Genomic DNA, 17,412 nt, shown 5'->3' with positions numbered 1-17,412 from the left:
TGAGCAGGGAGCCCAATGTGGCCTCCATCCCCAGACCCCGATATCATGACCAGAGCTAAAGTCAGAGGCTTAACCAACTGAGCCACCCAGGAGCCCCTGCATGTCCCTATTCAGGCTGTACTTTGAGCTATCCCCATCTATTCCTTGAGGAGAGGGACCATCTCTTTTTCAGCTTTGTGTCTCCATCACAGAGCACAGTGTCTGACACCAAGGAGGAACCCCCAAGTTTGGTTTGTTTGTTTGTTTTTAAGATTTTATTTATTTATTTGACAGAGAGAGAGATCACAAGTAGGCAGAGAGGCAGGCAGAGAGAGAGGGGGGAAGCAGGCTCCCTGCTGAGCAGAAAGCCTGATGCTGGGCTGGATCCCAGGATCCTGGAATCATGACCTCAGAAAAGGCATAGGCTTTAACCCACTGAGCCACCCAGGCGCCGCATCCCCCCCACCCCAAGTTTGTTGAAGGCAAGAGTTCAAGCTTGGAAAGAGGGCAAAAAGAAAACTTAGAATGAAAAAGGTTTACCTCTACTTAAGAGTGCATGGAATGTGATGATGGATATGATGTGACGGGCAGTGTTCCTGATGGATGCGCCTGAGTGTTGTGAAGAGGTTTTCTTAAGGAACATTCCTGTAGGCAACAAACATGATCAAACCTAGGCTGGTTTAGGTCTCTCTCTAGGAGTCCCTGTCTCTCAACTCTCCACTGACTTGAGTTTTGAAAAGATTAAAAAAAAAAGTAAAGGAAAAATGAGGAAAAGAAAATGAGTTATACTGCAACTAGAATGGGGATAAAAAAGTACAGTGAGGAGTGGGGAGGTTCAACTTTCAGGTTTCTGTTGTCTAATGTCCCCAAGGATCACCAGGGCTTCCTTAGCACTTAACTTATTAAGAGAAACAGGCAAGCTGAAAAAAGTCAGGAAGCTGGAGACAAGCAAGAATTAAGAATCAGATGGCAAGAGTTTGAACTGAACATCTTTCACACAGTAACGACGTAAATCTCTAGGATGTCAGGACAGCAGCCATGGTTTCCAGGGGGCTCATGCCTGCCTCCCTTGTTCTCACCTGGCTTCCTTTTTCCCACCTCCAGAAAATGTGTAAGAAGCAGGTTTCTCCATTCAGCTAGTGGGAGAAATTCTCAGTTGGCCTGAGGAGTAGTGGAACTCTAGGAATAGGCAAGCCTCTACAAGGTCTCAGAAGTAGTTCTCTGGAAGGAGCAAACACTAGCTGGCACCTTTTAACACCACTGGCCCCAGAGGCTCAGAGACTAACCCTAAGGACTATGGGGTTAGGCTTTCAGCATCCCACTTGCTCCAAATTCATCCCAAGTTCCACTTCTAGCTTCTTTCTCATGAAGCCAAGACGTCAGGAGGCCGGGTCTGCTGTCCAACCAGACAGGAAAGGATAAGAGATGCTTCTCCCCTGCAGGAAGGGAATTAGATCTAGGCTTTCTGCTTCCTGGATCTTTTCCTGTGGTCCCTGGGGACCCTAGTGTCCAAACTCTTAGATTCTCAAGGCACTCCCTTGGGCCTTGGGGCAGGATTCCCATTCTCTGCCTCTTCATCTCCCTGGAATTTTCCACTGCAGCTGCCTCCGCTCCCAGACACCCCTCCCTGGGCAAAATTCCCGGCTCCCTCCGCCTCCCTTTCCTAATCACACCTCATTCCCACCCCCAGCCCAGAGGCCCAGCCCACAGTCCGGCCCACTCCCCACACTAACCCCGGTGGTTCCAGTTAGAGAAATGGGAGGCCAGGCCCTATTCGAGGGTGACAGGGAGGGTCCCAGGCTCTCTCCAGGGCGGGGAGAAAGGACAGTGGAGGGGCTGGTCCCCTGTGGGGCTGGAGTGGGGGGAGTGGCCCTCCTCAAATCCCCATATAAGGCAGGGCAAGCAGTTAGACTCCTGGATTGGCTGATTCAAATGAGCATTCCACCTGGCAACAGGGTTTCTATTGGCTCTCAGGGAAAATAGGAGGAAGGTGGATGGAGGTTGTTGGTGGCGGTGATTGGAGGGGGGGAGGGGATTGGAGGTGACCGGAGTGGGGGGCGGTTACCAGGGCAACAGGGTAAGAGCCCAGCAGGGTGTCCGAGACTGCAGGCGGGGCTCGGAGGTGGAGAAGGGGAAGAGGAAAGGAGGGTGGGAGGGAGAGGAAAGAGAGTGCCGGGAGGGAGCGAGACGAGGAGACTGGGTGGGGGGTAAAGGAGAGGGGAGAGGGAGAGAAATGAAGCAGGAGAGTACAGAGATGGAGAGGGTCAGAGATCGCCAAAGACATCAGTGAGTGAGTCAGAGAAACAGACTGAGATAGAGATGGGAAGGTCTCACAGAAAGGTGATCAGAGTCGGGCAAGGAAAAACCTGGGTGGGGCTCCAAGATTTTTGAGGAGATGGAGACTGAGAAACTGATGGAAAGAGTGAGAAAGAGAAATTGGGAGGTGTGTACACCATAGGACCAAAAGATGGTATATTTAAGCACTCAGATATCAAATGATGATGATTGATCAGTGTCTCTCTTATTAAGAAAATGAAAAGACAAATAATGATAATGATAGACAAATACAGAAGTGCGCACACACCAAGGATATCTTTTCCCAAACCCTAGCCTTCCACTCCATCCACTTTCCTGACCGTTAATACATCCAGCTCCTGAAACCCCCAAGCTTCTCAAAAGGATCCAAAGATACGAAGACTGTGGGCCAGAAACTGAGGATGAGTGGAATGGGGTGGGGCTGGAACTCCAGGCCTGAACCCCTTGCAAAGGAGGCAAATACAATCCAGAAAGGCTGGGGAAGATGGCAGCAGAGGAAAGAAAAAAAGCAAATTGAAAATGTAAATCAATCAGGACCTGAAGAGAGAAGTTGGGGGAATCAGCAAGGGTACAGGGCCAGGTGACAGACTCAGATGGGACAGGAACAGTGTGGTCCCGGACAGGGGGGAAGGGAGATCAGAGATGGAAGGAAAGAAGAGGGGAATGAGAAGCGGGGAAGAGGCTACACAAGTATGAGAGATGTGAGGGATAAATGGTTGTGAGGGAGGGGTCTGGGTCCAGGTGAATGAGCTGGGATGAAGAGAAAAAGACCAGGCAAAGACAAGTGGGATGAGATGGGCGAAATCAGAGAGGTCCAACGTGGAAGAGAAGGAAGGATCCTGGAGGGCCTCTGACTCCTCTAGATCTCCAGAAAGATCCAGGAAGGGCGGAACCCAGTAGGGTTCACAAAAGTCAGCCTCCAGCCGGGACAGACGGTGGACTGCCCTTTTGGCCCTCCCATCCCCTCTTAAGGCCACCCAGAGAAAGGAGATGCAAGAGGAGAGGGGAAAGCCAGCGTGATGTGGAAGTAGCTCCGCCACCCTCTTCCTCTTCTTTAAGCTTTTGGTTTCTCAAATACCTGCCCGGCCTTTACATCTGCTTCTCCCACCCCAACCCTTGGCAAAATCTCAGGGTTTCTTGGGAGGTGAGGGGGAGGGTCAGAAGGATTCAGGCCATCCCTCCAGCCCGCCCCCAAAAGACAGACTCCACTTTCGCAGGCAGTAGGTCGGGATTCGGAGAGGTCCCTCCCCGCAGGAACCCCACCCCTTCCCACCTCCTCGCCCCACTCCTTTCTCCGAGACCGTCAGTCTCTCCATTTCCCCCTTCTGGTCCTGTCCTCCCTCCCGCCTCTCGCGCGCTCCCTCCCCTCGCTTTCATCCTCCTATCCCCACCTCGCCAACCTCCGCTTTCATCCCCCTCCCCTCTCCTCTCCTCCCCGCTCCCGCCAGCCCCACCCCTGGGAAGCCCCTCCCGTCGGGCAGCGCCGCCTTTATAAGCGGGTTCCCTGCCCGGGGGCGGCAGCGGCTGGTCGGCGGCAGCTCTGCTGGTGCGGGGGCGGCGAGCCGAGGACCGAGCGACCGCGGCCGGAGCGCGCCGGCCACCGCCCGCACCGCCCTTCCGCCCGCCCTCCGGACGGCCGCAGCCCTGCGGGTCTCCGTTCCAGACCCACCCCCGCCCCACCCCGCGCGCCTCTGCCGCCTCTTCCAGAGACCCAGCTTGCTGAGCGGCTGCCGCTGCCGCTGTCGCCGCCGCCGCCGTCACCGCGCCAGGTTCCGGCCGCGGCCACCCTCCGCCGTCCAGGGCCCCTCCGTCCCGGCCCCGGGACCCCGGCTCCCCGCCAGCCCCGGCCCCGGCCCCGGCACCATGTCGGAGAAGAGCGTGGAGGCAGCGGCCGAGTTGAGCGCCAAGGTACGGGCGGGGACGGCGGCGGCCAGGACCCCGCGCGACCCCCGGGCTCCGCGCGGTCTTGCGCCCCACGCCGCCCCCGACGGCCCCACGCTGCCCCGGCGCCGGGTCCCGGCGGACCCCTCTCCGCCCTCCCCCCCGCTCCCCTGCCCGGCGCTGCCTACCCCGCTTCGCGCGGCTCCCGCCAGCGCCCTCTAGCTTCTTGAGCGCTGCACGCCGCCGCTCCGGCCTCACCGCTCGGCCGTCGCCCGGCCCCCGCCGCCGTCCCCACCCCTCTCCGGCTCCGGCTCGCGCGCCTCTACCCCGTCCGCTTCCCGTCGGAGCGCGCCGCGGCTCACTTTACCGTGCCCCTCCCCCGCTGCCTCTCTCCGCGCCCCCTTTCCCCGTCTCTCCTTCCAGTCTGACCTCACCTTTCCTCTGCTAAGCGGTTTGAGATCCTCCAGAGTAAACAGGACTCTCCCGGGAGGCTGCTGCTCTCGGGCCCCTCCCCTCGAGGCCCGACTGCCTCTTGCTTCTCTCCTCGGACGGCTAGTGTCTCTGTCTTCTCTCCTTTTCTTCCGTCTGTATCCATTTCTTCCCCCTACTGGCCTTCAGCTCTCTTTTCTCTCCATAGCCCCCTCCAGCCTCTCCCCCTCCCCCCCAACACAGACGGACTTAAAGAGTCTTGGATTTCTAAAAATCACGAAGGGAGGCGGGAATAGCCTTCGAGAAAGCTGAAGCTCAGCGTTGCAAGACATTGCTTCGAGCCGTCCTTGTTCACATCAGCTCCCTTTCCTGGCCCCATCCCTTTGCCCTTGCCTCGCTTCCAGCCTTCCTCTAATTTCCCTAGGGAACCTGCTGAGTGTCGCTTTGGGAAATTAATTCGGCCAGCGTTTGGGGGCTGGGAGCCCGACTTGGCCGGGGTCGGGGTGGGGTGGGGGGATGGCGTTGGTTGTTGAGGAGGTCACAGAGGGCTCCTAGAGGCCCCCGAAGTGAAAGGGGGCCACCAGTGGGATTAAAGGCAGTGGCAGCGAGGGGCAACGTGTGAGAACTGATAAGGTGTGCCGTGGGGCCCTCCGGTGGGCTGTGCGGTGGCATGTGACTCCGCTGAGTAGGTGTCTTTGTATGTCTGAAATCCAGCGAGTGTGTGGGACTGCCCGTGTCAGTTACATGTGTGCATGTGGAGACGCCGATGTGCTGGAGCCATGTTGCTGCTTTGTGAGTGCCGAGTGGCTCCCCTGCGCTCTGGTGTGTCTCAGGAGTGTGTGCCAGAATGCCCAGACCCAGGCCATGTGTCTCCGGATCTCATGGGCCCTCCTCTGTAGCTGCGTGTGTGAATCGGTGTCAGCCTGTGTCAGTGTGTGTGCCTGTGTTGAGTAAATGAGGCCAGAGAGCTGCTTAGCACAAGACCTAGGTCACATACCCTCCTGGAAAAGGGATCATGGAAGGACAGTGACCAGAAGGACAGGACAGGGGAGGAGAGGGCCCGGCCCCTTGGACTTTGGTCTCCGGTAGTCTCCCTCCCTCCCTTCCTAGAATTCTCCCTCCCTCCCTCTGTCTGGGCAGCCCAGATGGGAAACTCAGGCCAGGGGAGCATAGATAGACCTGGTGCTGGGGTCCCTGGAGAGAAGCCGACCAGCCAGCCCCTGGCTCTCCAGGCCCAGGACAGGCCCAGGATGCCAGGGAAAGCCCACCAGGTGGTAGAGATGTCCTGTCAACCATGGAGCAAAGAAATGAGGACGGGGAAGTGGCAGGAAGAAACCGAACTGGAGTGAGAGGGTCTAGTGTCCTGTTTTTCTCTTAAAGGGATAAGGGAATTGAGTGTCCCTCCAGGTCAGCCGTTCTGCACCAACCCCTACTGCTGTCCCTGATCCTGGTCCAGAAAGGACACACCCTCCAGGGTGATCTACTCGCACAGAAAACTTCCATCCACATGGAATCAGATACACAGAGTTGTACGCCAACACCAGATCAGATCACACAGGGACACCCACAGCTGATCAGTGCCTGCCATGGACAGTTGGGGAGGGTTGGGGGGGGGGGAAGAGGACTGGAATCTAAACTGGAAGACACTGGGTGGTATCCAGAGAGAGGGGACTCAGGAGCATCTCCATCTGTCACAGCAGAATGGGACGTTAAATGTGCACCTGCTGGGCTCCTGGGGGGATGAAGGAGGGAGGGTACCCCAGACAGGTATCTTCTCCATCTACAGTCTCATCTCAGCCCAGCCCAGACACAGACCTTGTCTCTCTTCATCTACCACGTCCAGTACCCTCTCCCTTCCACGTTTCCTTTATTTTTACCGACATTGCCCCTGGAAATGGTCACTTCTACCCCTTTACCACACCAGTGGCGGCGCCAGGGCCACAGCACACCACACCACCCGCCGGGTGTAGGGAGGAAGAAACTACTCGAACTGGCTTGAAGTAGGTGTGCGTCTTGCTAGGGTGCTCTCCCTGTTTCCGTGGTGTTTGGCCACGGAGGAGCCTGAGGAGTAGAGGGACACATGGACAGAGAAACAAAGGCATTCAAGGAGGCTGAGGGGGAAGCTGGGAGGGATGCCTAGGAGAGAGTACTCAGGAAAAGGCCCCAGAGGTAGACAAAAGGCAGAGCAGGGCAGGCAGCGGGAGGGGGCAGGCCAGGAAGGCGGAGGGCCCTCAAGAGTGGGTGGGGCATCGGGGCTGTGAGCAGATGGAGGGGATTTGCTTTGCTGAGCTGAGCTGAACTCTTCAGCCGGTGAGATTTTGGAGAACTTGATGGGAGTGAAGAGCAGTTACCTCGGCCATCCATTCCTCTGTTTTCATCACTCTCCCTCCTCCCTTGGGGCAGGTGTCCCGTCCCAGCCCCCTTGTGGCCTTGAGGACCCTGGGACCTCTGTTTTGCCTCTAAGCTATTGTAGCCAACTCCTTCATTCTCCCAGTCCTCTAAGCTCACTGCAGCGGGAGAACGGGGCGAGAGGGACCGGCTGCAGTTCATTTGTGGTGAGAGGAAGGTGACCTCTTTCTCTCTTGCAGGACCTGAAGGAGAAGAAAGAGAAGGTGGAGGAGAAAGCCAGCCGAAAAGAGCGAAAGAAAGAAGTGGTGGAGGTGCCAAGGGGTCGGAGGGGTTGGGGGAAGAGACTCGGGGCTCCCCTCCACTTCCCTGGGGTTGGGGGGCACTGGGTCCTGCCTTGGCTCTGGCCCCTCCCACCCTTCCTGCCCCACCCTTGGCCCCTCCAGACCCCCTGCCCTTGGTGGTGGTGGAGGCACCTGGCAGCCTGACGCTGCTCCCTCTCCCCTCTCTCTGTCCTCACAGGAGGAGGAGAACGGAGCCGAGGAGGAAGAAGAAGAAACTGCTGAGGACGGAGAGGAGGAGGATGAAGGGGAAGAAGAAGGTGGGGAGGGGCAGGGGAGGCTGGGCTCAAAGGAACTGAGTCAGGGTGGGTTTGAAGACCTGAAGCAGGGCTGAGGGCAACCACAGGGGGTCTGTGCCAGAACTTCCTGCCCTTCCCCAATGACCCGTTTCTGGCTCCTCAGATGAGGAAGAAGAAGAAGATGACGACGAAGGGCCCGCGCTGAAGAGAGCTGCTGAAGAGGAGGTTTGGGCTGGGTTGTGGGGCCTGAGGGGCTGTCAGGGATGCAGCAGGGGCTGGGAGCCCTTTGGACTTGGACCTGGATCCCTGTGGTGCGTGGGGTGGGGCTGGAGCAGGGCAGGGACAGGGGGAGGTCCTGCTCCCGTTTTGCAGCTACCCCAACTCTCCTTCCACAGGATGAAGCGGATCCCAAGCGGCAGAAGACAGAAAATGGGGCGTCGGCATGAGCCCCCCGCCAATGGGCTGGGGGTGGGAGGCCCCTCAGGGCCTGGAGGTGGGGGTGGGAACAGATGAGTGCAGCCACTCTCCACCTGGCTCCTGGCTCTGGACCCTGCACCAGAGCTGCCACCCTCCTTGTCCCCAGCCTTTCTCATGTCCGCCTCTCCAGACACTGCCCCTTCTATCCTCACTCTGCCATTGTTCCACCTCTTGACCTGCTCCATCTGAGCTCCCCAGCTGGTCCCAATTGCTCTTCTCCCTGTCCTTGCTCTCTTCCTCCCTTCCCCCACCCCTCCTCGGGTAGCCTCTCCTTCCTCACCTCTGCATCCCAGCCTCATGTCCTGTCCATCCCTACCCTGCCTGATCCCTGGGTCTCCCTCAGATCCCCTTCTCTCAGACAGCGCCAGGCCGGGGTGGGGCCAGGGTTGGGGCCGAGCCCCACAGCTGCCCCCCTCCCCTCTCCTCCCCTTTTTGTATAATTTAATAAAGAAACGGTCGCGCTTCTGTTTTTAACCTGTCTCCTGCTTTCCCGGGACAGAGGGAGGGGGGTGGCAGACAGCACATTCCATCAGGACCCTTGCCTTCTATAAAAAAGCAGCCAAACCCTGCTACCAGCCACCACTCAAGAAGACAAGATCAGTGCTCCAGGGGTGGACGCAGAGCCCACAGCTTCTTTGAGAACTAACTTCTTTACTGGTTTTGGATTTTTGGGGATGCTCCTCCCCAGCAGAACATACACACTTCCCTGCTAGCCCACACCAGGTCTAGACACTGCTGAGCCCAGTGGAAAGCTACCAGCTCTGTTGTGCTGAACCAGGCAGAGAAGCAGCCTCAGAAACAGGAAGTCCCGCCCCTGAAGTGGGAGAGGGATGAGAGGCCTGGGTCTCAGCCTCCTGGGACCTGGAGAGAGAGTTGTCTGGCATCAAACCTGTCCTCCACCAGGCAGGGAGGAAGTGAGCACTTGGTTGGGCAGGGGAGAAGTCCAGGGCCTCTTGTGGTTCCCAGGTGTGGTACAAGGTCTTTGTACTCACGCTCCAGCTCTCTGGGCCAGGCTCCTCTGGCTGGGTGGGGTGGGGAGCAAGAGTTACCCTCTGTTAGTCAGACTTCCTTCTCTAGTTCTGTCTCAGTTTTCTTGAGTTTGGTCTCTTCGAGAATTTCTCCCTATCTCCCTTGCCTTGTTAGTTAAAACCTATGGATCGGGAAAAGCTGCTGAGCACACAGGGGTCTTGAACTGGAGGAATGTGTGTGTGCGTGACACACATTGACCCCACCATTCTTCCAAGAGGACATGCATAACTCACCCAGAATCTGGACGACAGACACCTTTTGGCTTAATACTCTGTAACTGACCTTGGTCAATTAATCTTTGAGCCTGCCTCAGTTTCATCATCTGTACAATGGGGAATACATTTCATGAGTTACTGTCTGTAAAGTATCCAATACAGTCTCCACTCTATATCTTCACTAGTATATAGTGAAGGCTCATTATAATGTAGCTTTGCTTTTCTGGGGACTTGGTGTGCCCCTCCCCACACCTGCCATCTTTTATTCCCAAGGAGCCATGGGATGGGTGGGGAGGCTAAGTGGAAGCCCTGGAAGGTTAAGGGAATGAGGGAGGAGAGGAGTACCAAGAAAAGGGCTTGCCAAGAAGAAAGTGTTAATGTTGGGACTGGAGTAGCAACTTAGAGTTGGGCAAGCAGGTAGTCCAGAAAGAAATGGCTTGGAGAGAGAACACAGAAGGCCCAGGGTAGGAGGAATAGTCAGATGGGAGGGGGAGGGTTCGGTGGGGACACCCAGGACTGAGGAAATAAACAAGGGGAGCGCCACCACAGAAGTGGAGGGTAATGCTGCTGGGAATCAACCCCCTCAGACTTTCCACTGCGAAGCGAAACTGTGAGCCTTGGGGTGTGTGTGTGGGGGGGGCGACGGGGAGGGGAAGTGGGGAAGGTGGAGGGAAGGCAGAAGGACAGGGGCAAGGGCCCTGGAGCAGCAGAACTGCCTCCCAGCTCAAGACAGCCACCTTGCCTCCACTCTACTCTCTGCCACTGCCCTGCCCATTTGCTGGGAACCTCCCCTCCCCCCACCCCCAACTCCTGCTGCCTGATCTGGCCAGCTTGCCTCTAGATTCCAGCCTCAGGTCATTGGCTCTTCCCTCTATCTCTAGGTCTCTGTCCTTGTCCCTCTTCTAGATTCCCTTCCTCCACCCCAAATCTTTGCAGAACTCTCTTTTGTCCATCTGTCCCTCCCTTCTTTCTGACCTCTTCCCTTTGGGGGCTCGGCGTGGCCCAGGCCCAAGGGGAGATGTGGGAGGCTCAGTTCCTGGTTCTGCTGCTTCTGCAACTGCGGTGGGTGGCTCCAGGTAAGATGGGGCTGACCCTCTGGGAGGGCCGCCCTCCAGACCCACGGGTGGGGAGGGGGTGGTCAGCAGGGATGTCTGGACCTCACAGATGCCAAGGTCCTTAGCTTGGGTGGATTCTTCTAATGCCTTGCTTGGGGCAGTCATTCTGCCCCCAAAGCCTCTCTTTAGTCTTCCCATTGGGTGGGGAAGGGACAGAAACCCAAGGTCTTCCTCAGCCCTGTGTCTCCTCCAGGTAACTGAGGCTCCTTCTCTACTCCTAAGTCTTTTGGCTCATGGCCCCTCCCCTTGGCCTCTTTTTTCTTCCCCAGTGGAGGCTCCAGGGTCTAGGACAGAGGTCCCGGTGGTGTGGGCCCAGGAGGGGGCTCCCGCTCAGCTCCCCTGCAGGCCCACAATCGCTCCCCAGGATGTCAGCCTTCTGCGAACCGCAGGGGTCACTTGGCACCATCTACCAGACAGGTATGCATCCGTAACTCGGGCAACAGGATCCCCCAAATCCAACAGCATTGGCATCCCGACTCATAACCCCAGGCCCAGTCTAGCCATCCGTCTCCTCCTCTGAGCTGTCAGTCCCTCTGAAGCCAGTGGCTCAGTTCCCCCCCACCCCGCCCGCCCCGCTGCCTTTCCTGGGAAAGACTGCTCCCCTCACACCTGCATCCCTTCTACACCTGCCTCTCCAGAGAGTGGGTGGCGCTGGCACAACCCGAGGGGAGACGGGCATGGGGACAGTTAGCGGGCAAGAGATCTCCTTTTGGGTGGCTTTCCTCCTCCTCGAAGTGGCGCAGGCTTCTTCCCCCTCGAATTTCTCAGTCCCGTCCCTCTCTCCCGCCCAGCAGCCCTCCGGCTCCCGCGCCCAGCCTGCGCCCCGCCGCACCCTCCGCCCGGGGTCCCGGGCCGCGCCGCTACGTGGTGCTGATGCTGGCGCCCGGCGGCCTGCGCAGCGGGAGGCCGCCCCTGCAGCCCCGCGTGCGGCTGGAAGAGCGCGGCCTCCAGCGCGGGGACTTCTCGCTGTGGCTGCGCCCGGCCCGACGCGCCGACGCCGGGGACTACCGCGCGGCAGTGCACCTCCGGGACCGCTCCCTCGCCTGCAGCCTCCGTCTGCGCGTGGGCCAGGCCTCCAGTAGGTGGGGGCGGGCCGCGGGGAGCGGGGCTGGCGGGGCTGAGGCCGGGCGCCGCCGTCCCCGTCGCCCCGGAGACAGGAAGGGCCGGGGGTAGGGGCTGTGCTTCCCAGGAGGTGCCCGGGGCCCTGGCCGAGAGCCCCCAGGAGGGGAGCGGGAGGGGGTGGGGAGCAGAGTGGAAGGGGGCCCCCCCAGGGGAGCACGTGTGTGGGGAGAGGACCCTACGGAGAGACTGTCTCACCCTGGAGCTCCCCTCCCCCACCCACACTGGGAGTGCCAGGGTGGAGGAGGGGAGGCACCCCTGGGTTGGGGGGAGAGTGCAGGGCTGGAGTGACTCATTTCAGACATCTGTAGCTCAGGGGGTGGGCTTAGTGGGGATCCTCGGGCAAAGTCTGCAGAAAGGGAAGGGTGGGGGGGCAGGGGTGTAGGGGGGAGGGGAAGGAGGCAGGAGGTCCCTGAACATCCATTTTAAATATCTCCAGGTACCAGGCGCTGGACTGAAGTGGGGTGGGGGGACGGGGAAGGGGGCTTTGCAGGGTGGTGGTAGGAGGAGGATTGCCTCTTGTCTTCTAGGAGAAGACAGGTGTTTGCGGTAGGGCTAATCAAACCTCCTTTATCCCTGAGCAGTGACTGCCAGCCCCCCAGGGTCCCTCAGGATCTCCGACTGGGTCATTTTGAACTGCTCCTTCAGCCGCCCCGACCCGCCAGCCTCTGTGCACTGGTTCCGGGGCAGAGTCCCTGTTCGGGAGTCCCCCCATCACCACTTAGCTGGAAGCTTCCTCTTCCTGCCCCAAGTCAGCCCCTCAGACTCTGGGCTGTGGGGCTGCATCCTCACCTACAGAGATGGCTTCAATGTCTCCCTCACGCACAACCTCACGGTTCTGGGTAACTTCTTCGGGCTGCCTTCACCCTTGGCCACGACCCCTCCCTGCCCGCCATCACCTCACCCTGACTTCTGGGTCCCCAGACCAGGTCTCCCGCAGCTAGCTAGGGGCCAACGTGAATGCTCTGGGCCTCACTTTTACTTCGCATTGCAACATTTCAGCTGCCTTCCCCACTCCCGGCTTTTCCCTGGGCCATCCAGCCTCACTGGCAGCCTTTGGTCTCCTGCTGGCCCACGTGGGGGCCTCTGAGCATCCTCAGTTCACCCACATTACTCTGCTCCCTTGGGCTCTTCAGAGCCAGACCCCCTCCTTTGCTCTTCTGCCTCTCTTCCCTGCTCCAGCCTCTCTGTACCTCCCCTCTCTGCTTCAACTTTAGCTTCTCCTTCTTTCCCAGGTCTGGAGCCATCAGGGCCTCTGATGGTATACGCTGGAGCCGGTTCCAGGGTGGACCTACCCTGCCGCCTGCCCCCTGGTGTGGGGACCCAGTCTTCTCTCACTGCCAAGTGGAGCCCTCCCGGGGGAGGCCCTGACCTCCTGGTGGCTGGAGACAATGGCAACTTTACCCTCCAACTGGAGGCTGTGAGCCAGGCCCAGGCGGGGGCCTACACCTGCCACATCCATCTGCAGGGACAGCAGCTCAGTGCTACGGTCACTCTGGCAGTCATCACAGGTCAGCCCCAGGTGGGAAAGGAACTCCCATCACAGGGGAGCTGGGACAGGGAGGCCAGGCCTTGGCTGGGCCAAGACCGGGCAGATCCGCTTCATGATGCTAGGCCAGTGGGCACAAGTCACAGAGGCAGCCCTGGTGGCCTCCTCCTTTCTCGCCCCCACATAAAGAACTGAAACTGAAAATCTCCCCTGAGTCACTAGGTGAACATTCCACTCTCCTCTAAGGGACTCCCCTGCTGTGAATTGGGAGGGGGGTCTGAGAAGTTAGAAGGAGAGGTGGCAAAAGTTTGAATGGTTCGAAAGAGGGGGACTCTATCTCTAGAATCCTCCTCTACCTGGGGACCAGTGCTTGGGTTCAAGTTGCAGGAAGTGGTTTGGATTTGGGAGGAGTTAATAAATCAGTCCCTTGGTCAGCAAATATTTACAGAGCAAGGGCTTTTTTTTTTTTTCTTTCTTTCTTTCTTTCTTTTTTTTTTTTTGTTCAAGAGAGTATAACATAAACACAGGAAAAAAAAAACACAACAAAACCCAAAAACTTAGAAAGTATGTGTTGATGGATTGGTAACTATGAGCCATGACAGCTGGCCTGTGTGTTTAGTGTTTACCTGTGGTCACTGAACAGTAACATCTCATAGTAGGTGCTTAGTAATGTACATTAGGGGTGCCTGAGGGCCTCAGGTCATGATCCCAGGGTCCTAGGATGGAGCCCACATCGGGCTCCCTGCTTGGCTCCCTGCTTCTCCCTCTCCTACTCCCTCTGCTTGTGTTCCCTCTCTCGCTGTGTCTCTCTCTGTCAAATAAATAAAATCTTAAAAAAAAAAAAAAAAGGTACATTGGTTCAGCGAATCAGTGAATACGCTAATAGGTCTTACATCTCCCTAGGGCCAATGCTGACTTTCCACCTGCTCCAGGAGAGCTCTGCTTATATGTCATACCCACAGCCCAGCCTCACTCTGAGCCCCATCCTTTCCTCACACTGTGTGTCCTTTTGCTGACTTAGCCTTTCTGTTGGTAACGGCATCCCACTCCCCCTGAAACTGGCCTCCTGTTTCCTCCACATCCAGTCAGCCCACAAAGTCTCCCAATTCTCTCCGTCCAAGGTCTTCTTGAAGGTCAGCTGTTTTGTGTTACTTGTCCAGGTTCTCTGCACCACAGCTCACTGGGAGAGATTGTTGCCCCTGTTTTATAGAGGGGATTTTGCTTAAGTCACAGGGCCAGGAAGTGCCAGCCTTGGGGTCTAAGTTCTGGTGTCTGTGTCACCAAACCCTCAGGTGCCTCCATCGCTATGCTCAGCTCAAGACCCTTCACCACTGGTGTCCCCCTCCCTGCCCTCTCTCTTCTCACTCTACAGCTTTGAGATGCTCTGTGTGTAGTTGTGTGGGTCAGTTCACTATTCTCTGAACATTCAGAAAAGGGGGCACGGATCATTCAGGGGGCACCGATGTGAGCCTAGTCATGAAAGCAAAAGCAAAAAAAAAAAAAAGTGTAAGGTGTGTGTGGGGGGCCCAACACACCTGACTGATCTTGAGGTTTCTGAGCATTTGAGTAGAAAGTTGTGTAAGAGAATCCAAGATGGTATTTGTTATGTGATTCTTCCGGGCCAGCTTGAGTTTGAATAGTCCCTGAAGGCAATAAAGAGCCTGGACAGCTTTTGAACTGCAGAGTGATCTGCCCAGAGCTTTGTCTTGATAAGATTAATTTGGCCCTGACCCCTGATCTCCTCCCCTCAACCTCACCCAATCAGAGCCCAGGTGAGAGCCAGGTGATAGAGACTGGGAAGTTGAGTCTATGGTTTCAAGTAAGGGGGTCGGGCACCCAAAGATCTCTTCCCTCTGATTTTCTCAGTGACTCCCAAATCCTCCGGGTTATCTGGCAAGCTGAGAAAACTGCTTTGTGAGGTGACCCCAGCGTCGGGAAGAGAGCGCTTTGTGTGGAGCCCCCCGGATAAGCAGTCTTGGAGCGGTTCCCCGGGACCCTGGCTGGAGATACAGGAAGCCAGACTCCTTTCCCAGCCCTGGCAGTGCCAGGTGTACCAGGGGGAGAGGCTTCTCGGGACAGCGGTGTACCTCTCTGAGCCGGCTGGCCCAGGTCTGAGACCCCACAACGCCGGGGCACCCGCTCCAGACCCGTCCTCTTGATCCCACTTTCCAGACCCCTCCCCGCCCACCTGCATTCCAGATCTTTTCTTTCTAACCTCCAGCTTTTGTCCAGGCCCCAGCCCCCTTCCGCCATTCATTAGCTCATGATCCTGGATAAGTCCCCAAACTCTGGGCCTCGATGTCTGCCTCTGTAACATATGAGGGGTGGCAAGATATCCTTTGACCTTGTGCCTAATGTACCTCTTCTCTAGGTGCCCAGCGCTCTGGGAGGGCCCCAGGTGCCCCCAAAACAGGCCATCTCCCTCTCTTTCTCATCCTTGGTGTTCTCTCTCTGCTTTTGATGACTGGAGCCTTTGGCTTTCACCTTTGGAGAAGACAGGTGAGCCGGGGACACCCCTCAGCCCCCGCCAGCCACTGGCCTCCCCTCTCTTCAGTTTTCTGAGTGGCACCCCTTCCTCAGGGAAGATGACCGAGGTGGACTCCTCATCCTGCCTTCAGAGCACCCCCCACCCCCCCACCCCCGCCTTCCTAAGCCTCTCCAGGGACTCCTTGTGCCTGGAGGACCCAAGGGAGGCTTGAAGGGGCTGAGAAAAGGCCTGGGACGGGATAGGGAAGGGCAGGGAGCTGGGAAAGAACAGACAGACTCGGTATCCTCCTTATTCTCTTTCCCTTCATCCTTCTCCCCACCGGCCCTCCAGGGCTACCCACAGTGGCTTCAGAGAAGATTCTCTGCCTTGGAGCATGGGACTCACCCACCTCAGGCTCAGAGCAAGCTAGGGGAGCTGGAGCAAGAGCCGGAGCTGGAGCTGGAACTGGAGCTGGAGCCAGAGCCCGAGCTGGAGCCGGAGCCGGAGCCGGAACCGGAGTTGGAGCTGGAGCCAGAGAAACTCTGACCTGGAAGCCCACAGATCTGCACAACTAGGTCCAAATAAACTCCCCATCAGCAGCAAGTCCGAGTCTGGCTCCTTCTTGTCCAGGGAAGGTTCTTGTCTCTGCCCAGCCTCTGGGGGCTCCCTTCTCCCACCGCAGCCTTCCGACCTACTTTCCCCAGCCAATCTCTCTTATCTTCCTCTTTCCTGTTCCTGGCCTCTTCGTGATTCTTTCTGCCTTGGTCTTTCTCTTGCTCTCTCTCTCTCTTTCCCCTGGTAGTCGTTTTCCTGAAGCTCCGAGAGCCCTCACCCCTTACCTCTACAGCTCTCTTCTGTGTCCTTCGCTTGTATTATGCTAGCTGCCCTGGTTTTCTTTGTATTTCCCCTGGCCCACCCCATCCCACACTTGGCTCCATTTCACATTGTCCTTGGCCCTTTTGCTGCAGTGCGCGCGCGCGCGCACACACACACACACACACACACACACACGGAGGAGCCCTGCTATGTCACGTCCTCCAGGGGATCAGGTCTTGCAACCTTTCTGGGCATCTGGCTGAGGTTCCTGCTTGCCTCCTCCCCACCCCCATGTTCCTTGGCTCTGGGCAACTTGTCTGGTCCCAGGCATGAGAACACACTGCCACCCGGTGGTCACTGCTTATCATAGCATGGGAGGTCGCTGGGCAGGCAGGGGTAGGCTGGAGGAGATGAACAGCGCCAGTGGTCCAGACAGGCCCCGATCCCTGCGTGCAGGCACCACCTCAGCGGGGTTCACTTTCTACGGTCTGCATATGTGTGTGCACCAAGCCATGGTCACCTAGCCGGGGCACTCTCCAGGAGAGAGACTGAACCATGCCCACCTCAGGACACAGAGCCCTGGCCCTGGGAAGGTTAAGATCCGAGTCTGACAAAGGGGAGTGCTGTGAACAAAGGCCCCATGTGGGGAGAAAAATGGCCAGCAAGACTGCTGGCGATGGTGTAGCTTTAGGAGTCCATAGACCTGGCTTCTGATCCTATCTCTGCTGATCTCCTCAGCCTAGGTTTCCTCCTATTATATGGAATAATGATAATAACCCATGAAAATGGGTTGCTGTGAGTATTGGATGGTCAAAGGGCTTTGAAAACTAGGGTGCCCCCGTGCATATGATTTGCTTGTCTGATCACCCATTTGTGAAGGAGGAAGCTGGCGGGTCCTGGTCACGCCAGGAAGGGTACAGAAGCCCCCACCAGCCTGCCCACCTCCCTCATTGTCTGTCTCTGTCTTGGAGAGAACATTCACCTGAGCCGTCCTTCCACAGAGGGGCCTTGGGCCCCCAGCAACCCCCTACCCCCAGGAACCTAGAGGTCCCTCTGTGATACACGCAGGGCTCAGCCGCACACAGCTCTTCCAGGGCATTTTAACCCTGGACAGGAGGAAACAAAGACTGGAAGGGAGTGGGAGTGAGCCTGCA

General features: G+C 57.6%; 2 protein-coding genes across 4 annotated transcripts; both read left to right on the top strand.

The window, feature by feature from the left end:
* The first annotated feature begins 3,750 nt into the window (after window positions 1-3,750).
* On the top strand, window positions 3,751-8,482 carry PTMS (parathymosin). Its single transcript, XM_080812062.1, has 5 exons — window positions 3,751-4,203; window positions 7,194-7,265; window positions 7,474-7,552; window positions 7,695-7,756; window positions 7,927-8,482. Exons 1-5 carry the CDS (start codon window positions 4,159-4,161, stop codon window positions 7,975-7,977), a joined length of 309 nt encoding a protein of 102 aa, XP_080668188.1. The 5' UTR covers window positions 3,751-4,158; the 3' UTR covers window positions 7,978-8,482.
* A 1,427-nt stretch (window positions 8,483-9,909) lies between these two features.
* LAG3 (lymphocyte activating 3) lies at window positions 9,910-16,043 on the top strand. Of its 3 annotated transcripts, none has more exons than XM_080810924.1 (8): window positions 9,910-10,328; window positions 10,637-10,784; window positions 11,162-11,445; window positions 12,071-12,328; window positions 12,722-12,997; window positions 14,842-15,084; window positions 15,347-15,474; window positions 15,794-16,043. In XM_080810924.1, the coding sequence occupies exons 1-8, from the start codon at window positions 10,271-10,273 to the stop codon at window positions 15,986-15,988; spliced, it is 1,590 nt and encodes a 529-aa protein (XP_080667050.1). In that variant the 5' UTR covers window positions 9,910-10,270; the 3' UTR covers window positions 15,989-16,043. The 3 variants fall into 3 exon arrangements, with proteins under 3 accessions (XP_080667050.1, XP_080667049.1, XP_080667051.1); XM_080810923.1 differs by having other exon boundaries at window positions 9,930-10,328; window positions 11,159-11,445; XM_080810925.1 differs by lacking the exon at window positions 12,071-12,328 and having other exon boundaries at window positions 9,930-10,328; window positions 11,159-11,445.
* Window positions 16,044-17,412: the final 1,369 nt, after the last annotated feature.

This window comes from Martes martes, assembly GCF_963455335.1.
Source record: "Martes martes genome assembly, chromosome: 8".
NCBI classification, from domain to species: Eukaryota; Metazoa; Chordata; class Mammalia; order Carnivora; family Mustelidae; genus Martes; species Martes martes.
The sequence above is the reverse complement of the archived record's forward strand: the minus strand, read 5'-3'. Positions and strand labels throughout refer to the sequence as shown.

Bases quoted from the DNA above. Each gene is read 5' to 3' on its own strand.
- PTMS (XM_080812062.1), top strand. From the start codon at position 4,159: ATGTCGGAGAAGAGCGTGGAGGCAGCGGCCGAGTTGAGCGCCAAG. The intron at 4,204-7,193 runs GTACGGGCGGGG...TCTCTCTTGCAG, and splicing joins CGGCCGAGTTGAGCGCCAAG to GACCTGAAGGAGAAGAAAGA. The intron at 7,266-7,473 runs GTGCCAAGGGGT...CTGTCCTCACAG, and splicing joins GAAAGAAAGAAGTGGTGGAG to GAGGAGGAGAACGGAGCCGA.
- LAG3 (XM_080810923.1), top strand. From the start codon at position 10,271: ATGTGGGAGGCTCAGTTCCTGGTTCTGCTGCTTCTGCAACTGCGGTGG. The intron at 10,329-10,636 runs GTAAGATGGGGC...TTTCTTCCCCAG, and splicing joins ACTGCGGTGGGTGGCTCCAG to TGGAGGCTCCAGGGTCTAGG. The intron at 15,475-15,793 runs GTGAGCCGGGGA...CCGGCCCTCCAG, and splicing joins TTCACCTTTGGAGAAGACAG to GGCTACCCACAGTGGCTTCA.